Consider the following 15,521-nt stretch of genomic DNA (forward strand, 5'->3'; position numbering starts at 1 on the left):
TCTATAATGAGGTGATAAATGTAATTAATTTGAGAGGTACTATACTTATATGTACTTATATGTAATTATTTTTGTGTGTGTGCATATATATATATATATATATATAACTTCAAAAGATTACACCAATGTTGACCAATACTAAAATATTTTGTTTCTCAAGCCAAATCCAAATGGCCTCCAATACAGTATTCATAACTTTGCTTTCAGTACAGTACGGTGGCTTGATAGTCCTAAGTTGAGTTTCAGAAAAACTAGCTGCAACCATCTCCATTTCAAAAGGTAGTTGGAATCACAATTTCCAAACATCCAAAATATGTGAAACCAATGACTTGTTGAAACAAGCAAGATTGAACAATACACCAACCCATAAACCCCCCAGCACAATTACTGGACTACAATGCCCTGCAATGGTTGAGAATCATAATTGAACATATGGTGATTACAAACTCCCATTGGAAAGCGAGTTTGGAGATTCAAATATACGAATTAGAGTTCAACAATCAACATTTTGTCTAACCAAAAAAAAGTATAGTATATTTTAAAAATGTTAATTGCATCAATTGGTTTTCTGTTGTGCTAGAACAAGATGAATAAATAAATTAACCAAAACTGGTCATCCAACAAGGCAAAAAAAGTTTCAAATAAAATGGAAAGGAAAAATAGCAGTTAAACATGTTTATTTACAAGAAGTTTCCTTACAATATGAAAAATCTTCATTACAACATTAGTGATAGCCTACTCACACTGTACTGGGATGTCAAAGTTGTAAACAGGGCAGTTTTCACATCAAAAACTTGAGCCTCTGCCCAAAGACCTACTTCTAAGTTCTATCCAAATGACTTCTAGCAGTACAAGGCACAATCATCCTCCATTTATATCAAGCAGCATTGAAATCAGTTTTGAACCATTCTAAAGAAGGGGAAGTTATAAGAGTAGCAAAAGCTAGTAAGCTATAACTACACTACATGATTAAAAGTCAAATTCAGTGACAGGGAACTACAAACCCCACAAAGAAACTAAGACTGAAGAGACTTGAAGATCATGCCATGCTACTGGCAAACAATTGATAGCCTTTCTCATTCCTCCACCAGAACACTCTAGCAAGTTCTTTATAAAACCAAAAGTCGAATCCAGCATACTGTAAAGATATGAGAGGATATTAGCAGGAAAAAGAAACACCAACAAAAAAAATTGAAAATAATCAATATCCACCCATTGAAACATAAGAACCATGCTGCAACAAGAAGGTATTTCAACAAATAAAAGGAAAAATAGAAGCAAAGACATTAATAGCTCCTCTTACTTTCTTAGCCCGAAAATTTTATGAAACTTGGACACATCCTATATTCCTATCGTTATTTGCAAGGGTACTCATGTGCATAAAGAAAATATATAATCAGAACGTCATAAAAGAACAAAGCATATATACAAGCCAATAAACCCAATGATAAATATATACAAGAATTCACTAAAGAACTTGATGCATTGAGTCTAAAGTACCAGAAACACCATTTTACATTCTCTTCAATAAATTCCCTCAATAAGATATATTTAAAAAGGATTGACATAAATTTTCCAAACCTTTTTTGTTTTCACTACTAATTTACTAAATATATTTCTGGTTATTTTGCATGACCACATGTCACTATATATTATTGTCATTATATTACTCTTAAAATTTATAAATATTGCTAGATTTGATTATTTAGAGACCAGAAAAATCAATGAAATCATCCACCACTTCCGTCCTTGTAAGAGATGCCACTTGCCCAAAGGAGATTGGGGTTGGCCTAAGGCACCACCTTGAACAGATAATTGCAATTCTTAATAAGTGCTCAAGCTTCCCAAACATTTAAAATGAAAAATAAAAAGTTCATGAGTCATTCTTCAAAAAATCTTCCACCAACGTAGAATGAACTGAAGCTCCCAAGTCATCCCATTCAGGCACAACTAGAACCTTAAATGTCGGCAAAAAACAAGGAATCCAACATGATCCACCATCTCATAGAAACCCATAATGCAATGATCGATTCCATTACATACTTAACCTTAAGGGGCCAATCTAACACAATCAACCAGACACAAACGAAGTATCTATGAATATGATTTAAGGGGGGGAAATTTTTATGCAGACTTCCTTGTAAAATAATTAATCCAACCTCACAAGGAAAAAAAAAAGTTACAAATAGCCAGGAAAGAAATTTCTTGTATCTATCTCATGACTCTTCCTTTGAATTATTGATCTATATGTTACACAAATATGTCACAACTTTCTGGAAAGAAACTCTATACCTCATTGATCCAGCAACTTCTCCCACAACGACCTAAAATATAGCCCCTCCTGATCAATGACATGATCTAAAAAAAAACGGCTAATCTATGCAAGAATGTTGTATTTAAAAGTTTTTCCTATCTTCTAGTACTTCTTAAGCAACTCATAAGGCCACGTCTCCACTTGAAATGTCAATAACTGAAATAATAAATATATATAAACCACCACATTATCACAACACAGATCCGATGAAATACTTTTTCTAAGTTGAGGAACATCTACATGAAGGTCATTCCTATCCCTAGAACCACCCCTCAATTATAAGAACAAATAACGTCCTACATAATGCACAAAGAATTAACCAGACGTCTTTTTGATGATGAAAAGCTGTTAATTAGTCTACACTAAAATTGCATAGTTCTGTAAAGTAAGATTAGCTAAGACAATAACGCAACTTTGAGTTATTTTAATTCCAATTAAAAATTTCAAAATATGATCATTTTTGTAAGTACTAGAAAATGATAACATTGAACAATTAGTCAATATCGATAAGCCATAATTCCCCTTAAACATTGAGACCTCAACTAGAAATACATTAGGCCATATATACTCATATAGATTAGCTTCCACCCTTCATTGTGCAGCATTATAGATATAATCATATTTACTTGTATAGATTAGCTTCTACCTTTCACTGTGCAGCATTATACATATTATCAGGTGTACACTTGAGAGAACCCTTCTGATATGGCTATAGATTTTATAATTTGAAAACTACCATACATAGACATTCATTAAGTTAAGAGAACCTTGAATCTAGTAAAATCACATCCCCTAATATAGGAAACAAATACACAAGGATTTGAAGAAAGCAAACCATTCAGAAATCTCAAGGCATAAGTTACAGACTCATTTATAAAAAGATGGCCAAAAAGTTGTTTCCTAAATACAATTAGTACTTAATTTATCAAGCTAAATATTAGCACTGAAATTTGAAAACTCCTAGTATCAATGCAGCCATGAGCCCCTAAAGATCCTTAATAACTACCACAACAATTAATATACACCACAGTATTTCCACTAAGCATCTAGGCATAATAAGAGCTACTCAGGACTTGAGACACAACCAATAAACAATATTCCTCTACAAAAAAATTTCCATATGGGATAGGCAACACAGTAATAAGTGTATAAGTTTTATAACACATTGACAAAATGAGAAAACAACTAAATATTCTAGAAGACACAAACAATCCAACTTTTGTTATATATGGGTAAAAATGATCAAGTTTGTCTGATTAACACAACAAATTGACAAATTGAACAGTATTTATTACTTTTGAAAGATTCAAGTAGATTTTACAATCACCTTTTATCCTTCTTGCTTTTCATTTTCATCTACTGCTTTCCTAACAGGTTAGGATTAGGAACCTCTGATGGGCTTTCATTCCTGGCAAAAACAAAGACCAGCATGTGTTAGAAAATGCGTTCCTGTAAATATAATTGATTAAAACGAATACCTAATGTACACAGAATGTGTAAAACAAAATTCTCCGATAGATTACATAATGCATCCGCATATTCACAACACAACTTAACTTACACTTTAACAATACCCACGACTGGTCATCAAGATAGTTATGCAACCTAAAATGATGACGCCAATACTAACACCAACAATTAAGTTAACAAAAACAAATTCATTGAACTCTTATTATTTTACCTCTTTCTTTTGTTCTTCTGCTCTGCCGGATCAATCACATTATCACCATCGAGCAGAAGAAGACTCCCAACACAAGTTGCTGTCCTAAACCAATTGGGCAAATTCTGAATCTTAACCCTCTCGCACCTTTTCTTCTCTATTTCATACCAAACAATTTTTGTTTGGTTATACTGGCGCATCTCCAATAAAACTTTCTTCTCATTCTCTGAAAACATTAAAGGTTTGCAATATTTGAAAGTCCAAGGCACCGAACCTCGCTCAATTTTATAAATCCAAGTCCAAGAACTCACTTCCCCATATTCTTTCATCAACCAAACATCATTATAGTCATGCCCTGTTTCAGTCTCAAAATCAGGACTTACAATAAAACAGAGTTGTCCTTTCAACACTTCCAAACGTGTCCCCAACTCAACTTCTTGTTGAACCGGTGTTTTAAAGACCCGGAATTTCTCGGTGGCAAGATCAAAAGCAAGAAGGCACTCTGAACCCAGCGGAGAATCCGTATCATATGGAGTATCCTCAGCTATTAACCAATGCAACGCTCCATTCAACGACACCGAATTAGAAGATACTGTGCATTCCTTTTTTGGCCATTCATCTTCAATCTTTCTCCAGGAATGCGACCTAAGACTATATACCTTCACTTCAAACTCCTTTAGAGGCTGACCTCTATTACAAAAAGCTGTAACCCTCAACACCTTATAGTCATCATTACACAAGTCGTACCCAAATGCTATTTCACCATATTTAGAATACTTGAAAGTTGAAACCATTGAAACCAGAAAGTTTCGACATTGGTTCCTTTGGTAATACCCTGTACTTTCGGATCAATGGATTCCAAATCGCAATTTCAACGTTCCAGTGATGAATGCAAACCAAGCCGTGGCAATAGCCTAAAATGTGAACTAGCTTACCTCGACGGTACAGTGGCTGATAAAGTTTGAAGGCGTTGTCGAAGTGATTCTCGGTCGGGAAATGAACGGAGAAGAAATAACGAGGCACACCACTAATGACTTTCTCGAGGATGAGGGTGCGATCTCTGTTAGTCTCGATGGAGCGGTGGAGATGCAACTTGATGAAATCTGGATGCTTGATTAGGGCGTACCATGACTTTGAAACGCAGAGGAAGCGTAAGAGAGACTTCACTGGTAATCGGGATAGTATCTCGGTGATTATCTCTACCGGAAGATGCGACATCATGGTGATGGTGAGCTCTGAGGTTAGGGATTGCTATTTCCAGATTTCAAATTTCTTTCCTTCCAAACAGGTACAGTGTGACTGTGCGAGTGTCTGCAATCAGACACTGTGAAGTGTTTTTCCTTTTTCTCTTTTCGGTTTTATGGGTTTTACCAGCACTAAGGCCTAAAGGCCTTTTTAGTTTAGGAAATAGTACTCTATGTCAGCATATTTTAAAAGCCCATTTGCTTTGTGTCGGAGACCATTCTTGGTGATGAGCTGACAAAGTGGACTACATTTATATTTGGGTTTGCAAGCACTAAGCCCAAAACGAATGACTGCAATTAGGGTTATGCATTGGTCGGGTCGAGTCAGGTTTGGGCTTAACCCAAAACTGACCCAACTTGATTAGGTGGAGCATAAATAAACCCATGGTTGACCGCCGCTAACCATTGGTCGAGTTGGTTTCGACTTGAGTGGACGACAGTCAGTTTCAAGTGAAATCGATGAAGCAACGATGGTGAGCTTGTTGCCTAATATTGACGAGATTTAGGCGAATCTTGAAAAGATCTCACCAAATCTCAAAGGATCTGGTTCAGATCTCGACGAATCTAAGGCTAAGAGAGAGAGAGAGGACGAGGGTTAGGGGATGAGAGTTTTCGATGAGTTTTTTGTTGGGTTTCAAAACCCAAAATTGCCACTCAATCCACACCCTTCAGTTTTTGATATTGGAGACCTGCTGTTGATTGCTAGCAACTGGGATTGCATTAATTTTAGTTTGAACGATGCTGGGTTGAGTGGTTCCATCGGGTTATGGGTTTCTTTTTTTTTTACACCAAAAAAGGGTCTTACAAATAGAATATTCTTTCTTTTTTCTCCTATGCTAGTTTTGTATTCTATGTGACTGATGTTGTGCATCACTTATGAAGAATTAGATTACTCACATAGCGGGTGATTAATAAAAAATGCGTAAAATTATACAATTTTGTCTAAATATAACTTATGGTAGTTAGTATATAGTTGTGTAAATTTACATTGATACTATTCATTTTGTATTTAGTTTTTTATTCTTTTTTTACGAATTTTAAAAATCATAAAAAGAGAGTGAATGATGATCGTTATGTGTACGAAAGAGAAACATTTTAAAAAAAATGATATTTTAATCAAATATAATGTAAAAGAGATAATTTGATACGAGGTATTTTGAAAAGTGAGTATATAAAAATAAAAAATAAAAATAAAAGTTCTTATATTAAAATAAACATGATTTTTTATATGAATTAATGCAAATACTTTTGCAGCATGAAATTCATGTATATGATATATCATCAACTGCAACAAATACGGGAGATCTTCGCAATTGTTGAGTAATATACCTTCTATATAGTGTAGTGTAAGAGCTACTTTTATGTACACACACACATATGATATGAATATTGGACAAGTAAAGAGTCTTGTAGTTTAATTGATACTTTTTGGTGTTTTTAACAAAAATGTTCATAGTGTGAATTCCTCTTCCTCATTGTAATTATTGAATTACTAATACCTTAATGATAAATTAAGAATGCACCATAGATACTAATACTAAAGCTGATTCCAATGTGCAAAATAGGTAGACTGTTAAGTCTAAGGTATCTGCTATAATCGAAAACAAATTTGTGCATACTATCATTATAGATGCAAAAATGTTTTATACTCGAGCACAAATGACAATGCTGATAGTAATCACAAGGAAGGAACAAGTTGATTTTTCTAATTCTTCATTCCGCCAAGGAAAAAAAATGCATCCACAAACACAGATAAGAATGCTGACGTGGGCTACAATACTGATAAGAGCAACACAAATGACAACACAGATGCATGCCAAAAAGAACCAAATAATTCTTCTAAATCTTCCATCCTCAAATAGAGACACACACCCATAAATCAGATACCAATGCTGAAGCCAGGAATGAAAGTGAGAATGTTGTTCAAAGTAATAGAAGTGATAATGAAAATGCAGGCCAAAAAGAACTAGTTGAATCCCAAGAAGAGAAAGTTGTTTCCTCAAACATTAATAGGGATTGCAATGCTAGATACAAAGATCCAGTTGATTCATTTAACCCTCAAGAAGAGAAAGAGACTTGTAGAGATTTTACTCTCTCCCACTCACTGTATCACTAACTGGAAAATTTGACAATGGAGCAGCTACAACTTGTATTGTGTCTCTGGGTGGCAATGTAACCAAAATTGTATCTTTGCTAGAAAGTAACATTATTCAATTTTAAGCACTGTTTGCATTGAAATTAAATATGCACACTTCCAGTCATATTATTCAATAATCTAGTACATTTAGCCCCTTGAAACATATTGATTTCTTTCGTACTAATTGTTTTTTTCCGTTTTTCCCGTACACTATAGGAAAGCGATTCTTTTAAATTGATTCAAGGTGTCTATTATTTCTATACTGAGGTGATAAATGTAATTAATTTGAGAGTTACAAACTTACTAATATGTAATTATGTTTATGTGTGTGTGGATATACATATATATAACTTCAAAACGTTACACCAATGTTAACTAATACCAAAATATTTTGTTTCTCAAACCAAATCCAAATAGGCCTCCAATACAGTATTCAAAATAACTTTGCTTTCAATACAGTATGGTGGCTTGGCAAGTGGAGAGAAAACTCTTATCAGCATACCTTGTAATGATTTAATGTTACGATCAAACAAATCTTTTAAAACTAAGGAACACTTCATGAACTAAAGAAACAAAGGTGAGAGGAAAAATCCAACAATAACGACTAAAATCATCCATGAAAATTACATAACATTTGTGACTGTCAATGAATAATTCTAGACTGGGCACATTCATGAAAACAAATTCAAGTGGGAGTGACTTTAACACTAGCAACTTCAGCCTCTATGAATAGACCCTCCTTTACCAAAGTAAACACCATAGCCCTTTGTTGAGTTTCAGAAAAACTAGCTGCAGCCATTTCCATTTCAAAAGGAAGTTGAAATCACAATTTCCAGACATCCAAAACATGTGAAACCAAAGTGGTGTTGAAACAAGCGAGATTGAACAATACACCAACCTATAAACCCCCCAGCACAATCATTGGACTAAAATGCCCTGGCAATAGTTGAGAATCATAATTGAACATATGGTGATTACAAAATCCCATTGGAAAGAGAGTTTGGAGACTTATATGTATGAATTAGAGTTCAACAATCAACATTTTGTCTGACCAAAAAAAGGTATAGTATATGTTAAAAATGTTAATTGCATCAATTGGTTTTCTCTTGTGCTAGAACAAGATGAATAGATAAATTAACCAAAATTGGTCATCCAACAAGACAAAAATTTTCAAAAATAAAATAAAAAGGAAAAATAGCAGTTAAACAGTTTTATGTATAAGAAGTTTCCTTACATTATGAAAAACCTTCATTAGAACATTAGTGACAGCCTACTCACACTGTTCTGGGATGTCAAAGTTGTAAACAGGGCAATTTTCACATCAAAACTTGAGCTTCTACACAAAGGCCTACTTCTAAGTTCTATCCAAATGACTTTAGCAGGTACAGGGCACAGCCATCCTCCATTTATATCAAGCAGCATTGAAATCAGTTTTGAATCATTCTGAAGAAGGGGAAGTTATAAGAGTTGCAAAAGCATGAAAATTGAACTTAACCAACTAGGATTCCAATACCAACCAATATACCTCACCTTACTATTGTAGGCTATAACTACACTACATGATTAAAAGTCAAATTCGGAGACAGGGAACTACAAACTCCACAAAGAAACTAAGACTGAAGAGAATAGAAGATACATGCCATGCTACGGGCAAACACTTGATAGGCTTTCTCATTCCTCCACCAAAAAACTCTAGCAAGTTCTTTATAAAACCAAAGGTCGTATCCAGCATGCTGTAAAAATATGAGGGGTTATTAGCAGGAAAAAGAAACACCAATAAAAAAGAAAATGAAAATAATCAATATCCACCCATTGAAACATAAGAACCATGCTGCAACAAGAAGGTATTTCAATTTTCAACAAATAAAAGGAAAAATGAACCAAAGACATTAATAGCTCCTCCTGAAACATTTATGAAACTTGGAAACATATCCTATATTCCTATCATTATTTGTAAGAGTACACATGTGCAAAAATAAAATATACAATCAAAAGGTCATAAAAGAACAAAGCATATATACAAGCCAAAAACCCCCAATGATAAAAATATACAAGAATTCGCTAAAGAAACTTGATGCATTGAGTTTAAGTACCAGAAACACCATGTTACATTCTCTTCAATAAATTCCCTCAATAAGATAAATTTAAAATGGATTGACATAAATTTTTCAGAAATTTTTTGTTTTCACTACCAATTTACTAAATAAACTTCTAGCTATTTTGCATGACCACATGTCACTATATATTATTGTCATTATATTACTCTTAAAATGAATAAGTATTGCTAGATTTGATTATTTAGAGACCAAAATATCAATGAAATCACCCACCACTTCCGTCCTTATAAGAGATGTCACTTGCCCAAGGCGATTGGCGTTGGCCCAAGGCACCACCTTGAACAGATATTTGCAATTCTTAAGATGTGCTAAAGCTTCCCAAATGATCAAAATGAAAAAAATAAAATAAAAAGGTAATAAGTCATTCTTTGAAAATTCTTCCACCAACGTAGAATGAACTGAACCTTCAAAGTCACCCCATTCAGGCACAACTAGAACCTTAAATGTCAGAGGCAAAGAACAAGGAATCCAACATGATCTACCATCTCATAGCAACCCATAATGAAATGATGGATTCCATTACATACTTAACCTTAAGGGGCCAATCTAACACAATCAACCAGATGCAACAGAAGTATCTATGAATATGATTTAAGGGGGGGATTTTTTTTTTTTTTTTTTTGGCAGACTTCATTGTAAAATAATTAATCCAACCTCACAAGGAAAAAAATATATAGAAATAGCCAGGAAAGAAACTTCTTGTATCCATCTCATAACTTTTCCTTTGAATTATTGATCTATATGTTACTCAAATATGTCAACTTTCTAGAAAGAAACTCTAAACCTCATTGATCTTGCAATTTCTCCCACAACAACCTAAAATATAGCCCCTCCTGATCAATGACACGATCTAAAAAAAACGGCTAATCTAAGCAAGAATGTTGTATTTAAAAGTTTTTCCTATCTTCTAGTACTTCTTAAGCAGCTCATAAGGCCACATCTCCACTAGAAATGTCAATAACTGAAATAATAAATATATATAAACCACCACATTATCACAACACAGATCCGATGAAATACTTTTTCTAAGTTGAGGAACATCTACATGAAGGTCATTCTTATCCCTAGAACCACCCCCTCAATTATATGAACAAATAACTTCCTACATAATGCACAAAGAATTAACCATCCGTCTTTTGATGATGAAAAGCTGTTAATTAGTCTACACTAAAATTGCATAGTTCTGTAAAGTAAGATTAGTTAAGACAATAATGCAACTTTGAGTTATTCTAATTCCGATTAAAATTTTCAAAATATGATCATTTTTGTAAGTACTAGAAAATGAGAACATTGAACAATTAGTCAATATCGATAAGCCATAATTCCCCTTAAACATTGAGACCTCAACTAGAAATACATTAGGCCATATATACTCATAGAGATTAGCTTCCACCCTTCATTGTGCAGCATTATAGATATAATCATATTTACTTGTATAGATTAGCTTCTACCTTTCACTGTGCAACATTATACATATTATCAGGTGTACACTTGAGAGGACCCTTCTGATATGGCTAGACATTTTATAATTTGAAAACTACCATACATAGACATTCATTAAGTTAAGAGAACCCTGAATCTAGTAAAATTCATTCACATCCCCTAATATAGGAACCAAATACACAAGGATTTACTTATCAAAAAAAAAATACACAAGGATTTGAAGAAAGCAAACCATTCAGAAATCTCAAGGCATAAGTTATAGACTCATTTATAAAAAGATGGCCAAAAAGTTGTTTCCTAAATACAGTTAGTACTTACTCAATTTATCAAGCTAAATATTAGCACTGAAATTTGAAAACTCCTAGTATCAATGCAGCCATGAGCCCCTAAAGATCCTTAATAACTAACACAACAATTAATATACACCATAGTATTTCCACTAAGCATCTAGGCGTAATAAGAGCTACTCAGGACTTGAGACACAACCAATAAACAATATTCCTCTACAAAAAAATTTTCCATATGGGATATGCAACACACTAATAAGTGTACAAGTTTCATAACACGTTGACAAAATGAGAAAACAGCTAAATATTCTAGAAGACACAAACAATCCAACTTATGTTATATGTGGGTAAAAATGATCAAGTTTGTCTGGTTAACACAACAAATTGACAAATTGAACAGTATTTATTACTTTTGAAAGATTCAAGTAGATTTTACAATCACCTTTTATCCTTCTTGCTTTTCATTTTCATCTACTGCTTTCCTAACAGGTTAGGATTAGGAACCTCTGATGGGCTTTCATTCCTGGCAAAAACAAAGACCAGCATGTGTTAGAAAATGAGTTCCTGTAAATATAATTGATTAAAATGAATACCTCATGTACACAGAATGTGTAAAACAAAATTCTCCGAAAGATTACCTAATGCATCCGCATTATTCACAACACAACTAAACTTACACTTTAACACTACCCACAACCATTCATCAAGATAGTTATGCAACCTAAAATGATGACGCCAATACTAACACCAACAATTAAGTTAACAAAAACAAGTTCATTGAAATCTTATCATTTTACCTCTTTCTCTTCTTCTTCTGCTCTGCCGGATCAATCACATTATCGCCATCAAGCAGAAGAAGACTCCCAACACAAATTGCTGTACAAAACCAATTGGGCAAATTCTGAATCTTAACCCTCTCGCACCTTTTCTTCTCTATTTCATACCAAACAAGTTTTGTTTGGAATAACTGGTGCATATCCAATAAAACTTTCTTCTCATTCTCTGAAAACATTAAAGGTTTGCAATATGTGAAAGTCCAAGGCACCGAACCTCGCTCAATTTTATAAACCTGAGTCCAAGAACTCGCTTCCCCATATTCTTTCATCAACCAAACACTTTCAGCCCCCAGATCAGCACTTACAATAAAACAGAGTTGTCCTTTCAACACTTCCAAACGCGTCACCAACCCAACTTCTTTTTGAACCGGTGTTTTAAAGACCCGGAATTTCTCGGTGCCAAGATCAAAAGCAAGAAGGCACTCTGCACCCCGCGGAAAATCCGTAAGATCCGTATCATATGGCGTATAAGTATTCTCAGCTATTAACCAATGCAACGCTCCATTCAACGACACCGAATTAGAAGATATTGAGCATTCCTTTTTTGGCCATTGATCTTCAATCTTTCTCCAAGAATGCGACCTAAGACTATATACCTTCACTTCAAACTCCTTTAGAGGCTGACCTATGTTATAAAAAGCTGTAACCCTCAACACCTTATAGTCATCATTACACAAGTCGTACCCAAATCCTATTTTGCTAGATTTAGAATACGTGAAACCAGAAGGTTTCAATATCGGTTCCTTTGACAACATCCTGTACTTTCGGATCAGTGGATTCCAAATCGCAATTTCATCGATCCAGTGATGAATGCAAACCAAGCCATGGCAATAATCTAAAATTTCAACTAGCTTACCTCGACGGTACAGTGGCTGATGAAGTTTGAAGGCGTTGTCGAAGTGATTCTCGGTCGGGAAATGAACGGAGAAGAAATAACGAGGCACACCAGTAATGAGTTTCCCGATGATGAGGGTGCGATCTCTGTTAGTCTCGATGGAGCGGTGGAGATGCAATTTGATGAAATCTGGATGCTTGATTAGGGCGTACCATGACTTTGAAACGCAGAGGAAGCGTAAGAGAGACTTCACTGGTAATCGGGATAGTATCTCGGTGATTATCTCTACCGGAAGATGCGACATCATGGTGATGGTGAGCTCTGAGGTTAGGGATTGCTATTTCCAGATTTCAAATTTCTTTCCTTCCAAACAGGTACAGTGTGACCGTGTGAGTGTCTGCGATCAGACACTGTGAAGTGTTTTCCTTTCTTCTATTTTCAGTTTTATGGGTTTTACCAGCACTGAGGCCTAAACGCCTTTTTAGTTTAGGAAATAGTACTCTATGTCAGCAAATATTAAAAGCCCATTTGCTTTTTGTCGGAGACTGTTCTTGGTGATGAGCTGACAAAGTGGACTATATTTATATTTGGGTTTGCAAGCACCAAGCCCATAACTGATGACTGCAATTATGGTTATGCATGGATCAAGCCGAGTCAGGTTTGGGCTCAACCCAAAACCGGCCCAACTTGATTAGGTTGAGCATAAATAAACCCGTGGCTGACCGCCACTAACCACTGGTCGAGTTGGTTTCGACTCGAGTGGATGATGGTCATTTTTAAGTGAAATCAATGAAGCAATGATGGTGAGCTTATTGCTTAATATTGATGAGATTTAGACGAATCTTGAAAATATCTCACCAAATCTCAAAGGATCTGGTTCAGATCTCGACGGATCTAAGGCTAAGAGAGAAAGAGAGAGGATGAGGGTTAGGGGATGAGAGTTTTCGATTAGTTTTTTGTCGAGTTTCAAAGCCCAAAACTATCACTCAATCCACACCCTTCAATTTCTGATACCGAAGACCTGTTATTGACTGCTAGCAGCTTGGATTACATTAATTTCAATTTGAATGACGCTGGGTTGAGTGGTTCCATCGGGTTATGCGGGTTTTTTTATTTTTCATTTTTTATTTTTTACACCAACAAAGGGGCTTACAAATAGAATATTCTTTCTTTTTTCTCCTATGCTAGTTTTGTATTCTATGTGATTGATGTTGTGCATCACTTCTGAAGAATTAGATTACTCACATGGTGGGTGATTAATAAAAAATGCATAAAATTTATACAAGTTTTTCTAAATATAACTCATGCTAGTCAGTGTATAGTTGTGTAAATTTACACTGATATTATTCATTTTGTATTTAGTTTTTTATTCTTTGTTTACGTATTTTAAAAACGTAGAAAGAAAGTGAATGATAATTGTTATGTGTAAGAAAGAGAAACAATTTTAAAAACAAAGAAAAAATATATTAATAAAATATAATGTAAAATAGATAATATGATATGAGATGTTTTGAAAAGTGAGTATATAAAATAGAAAAAATTAATTCTTATGTCAAAATAAACATGATTTTTTATATGAATTAATGTTAATACTTTTACAACGTGAAAGTCATGTATATCATATATCATCAAATGCAACAAATACAGGATATCTTCGCCATAGTCGAGTAATAAATCTTCTATATAGTGTAGTGTAAGAGCATCCACAGCAGTGGAGCAATAATTATAGCTATTTGGCACAACAAAAAACCACTTTATCTATTTTAACTACATATGTGCTGCATCAATGGATCTATTTTAGCTTTCAATACAATAAAATAATATAAACACCACAATAAAATAATATATATCCACAATTAGCTATTTATTATTTTTTTCACTATTCATCTTCTCTCTGTCTTCTCCCTCACTTCCCTCTCTTCAACCCACAACCCCTCACAGCACCACCACCATCACCGCCACCACCACCACCACCAGTAACACTAGCAGTCCACAGCAAGAAAGAAAAAACCACAGAAAAACTCATTAAAATAATAATAAAAACACCCACAAAAAAAAAAAAAAAAAAAAAAAAAAAAAACCAGCACAGTGGAACAAATCAGCGATGAAGCTAGCACCCCAGACCACCATCAAACCCACTATCTGAGCTTGATCGAGAGAGAAGAAACAAGACCAAGAGGCACAACACCCACCGACCCATGCCATCGCCGAATCTAACCTAAACTACCATCAAACCAGACCAGCTATTGCCGATCACACCATCGTCGACCCACTGACCCACGCCATTGCCGGAGTTGAGAGAGATGGGCGGCTGGGACGGCGTTGGTCCGAGAGAGACGAGCTTCAGAGGCAAATGACGATGGTCTGGTCAGCAGCAACGTTGACAAGATGACAGTGAGCTTGAGAGGCTTGAGATGAGAGTGAATGAGAGTGCTAAATAAAAAATTGTACTGGCTATGATAAAATGAATAAAAAAAAGGAAGAAAGTTGTACCGGTGAATAAAAAATTGGTTTTTATTTTTTGCTCAAAGCTATAGTGCACATCTATAGATAGATGTGCATTGTAGCAATTAAGCTAAAAATTTTAGCTATTGCTCCACTGCTGTGGGGCATTTTTTGTGTTTGTGGAGCTAAAATTTAACAATATA

General features: G+C 34.6%; 2 protein-coding genes across 2 annotated transcripts; both read right to left on the bottom strand.

The window, feature by feature from the left end:
* Positions 1 to 635: 635 nt before the first annotated feature.
* Positions 636 to 5,192, bottom strand: LOC111983223 (F-box protein CPR1). Its single transcript, XM_065763457.1, has 4 exons — positions 4,910 to 5,192; positions 3,996 to 4,809; positions 3,642 to 3,722; positions 636 to 1,138 (listed from the first exon to the last, which is right to left on the bottom strand). The coding sequence occupies exons 1-3, from the start codon at positions 5,190 to 5,192 to the stop codon at positions 3,671 to 3,673; spliced, it is 1,149 nt and encodes a 382-aa protein (XP_065619529.1). The 3' UTR covers positions 636 to 1,138; positions 3,642 to 3,670.
* A 3,345-nt stretch (positions 5,193 to 8,537) lies between these two features.
* Positions 8,538 to 13,323, bottom strand: LOC111983209 (F-box protein CPR1). Its single transcript, XM_024014878.2, has 3 exons — positions 12,000 to 13,323; positions 11,645 to 11,725; positions 8,538 to 9,088 (listed from the first exon to the last, which is right to left on the bottom strand). The coding sequence occupies exons 1-2, from the start codon at positions 13,178 to 13,180 to the stop codon at positions 11,674 to 11,676; spliced, it is 1,233 nt and encodes a 410-aa protein (XP_023870646.1). The 5' UTR covers positions 13,181 to 13,323; the 3' UTR covers positions 8,538 to 9,088; positions 11,645 to 11,673.
* Positions 13,324 to 15,521: the final 2,198 nt, after the last annotated feature.

Source organism: Quercus suber, unplaced genomic scaffold (assembly GCF_002906115.3).
Source record: "Quercus suber isolate HL8 unplaced genomic scaffold, Cork oak 2.0 scaffold_21, whole genome shotgun sequence".
Taxonomy (NCBI): Eukaryota; Viridiplantae; Streptophyta; class Magnoliopsida; order Fagales; family Fagaceae; genus Quercus; species Quercus suber.

Excerpts from the sequence above, each read along its gene's own strand:
- LOC111983209 (XM_024014878.2), bottom strand. The coding sequence starts at position 13,180 with ATGATGTCGCATCTTCCGGTAGAGATAATCACCGAGATACTATCCCGA. Across the intron at positions 11,726-11,999 it reads CAGAAGAAGAAGAGAAAGAG|GAATGAAAGCCCATCAGAGG; the intron begins GTAAAATGATAA and ends TGTTTTTGCCAG.
- LOC111983223 (XM_065763457.1), bottom strand. The coding sequence starts at position 5,192 with ATGTCGCATCTTCCGGTAGAGATAATCACCGAGATACTATCCCGATTA. Across the intron at positions 4,810-4,909 it reads TCAGCCACTGTACCGTCGAG|GGTATTACCAAAGGAACCAA; the intron begins GTAAGCTAGTTC and ends CCGAAAGTACAG. Across the intron at positions 3,723-3,995 it reads CAGAAGAACAAAAGAAAGAG|GAATGAAAGCCCATCAGAGG; the intron begins GTAAAATAATAA and ends TGTTTTTGCCAG.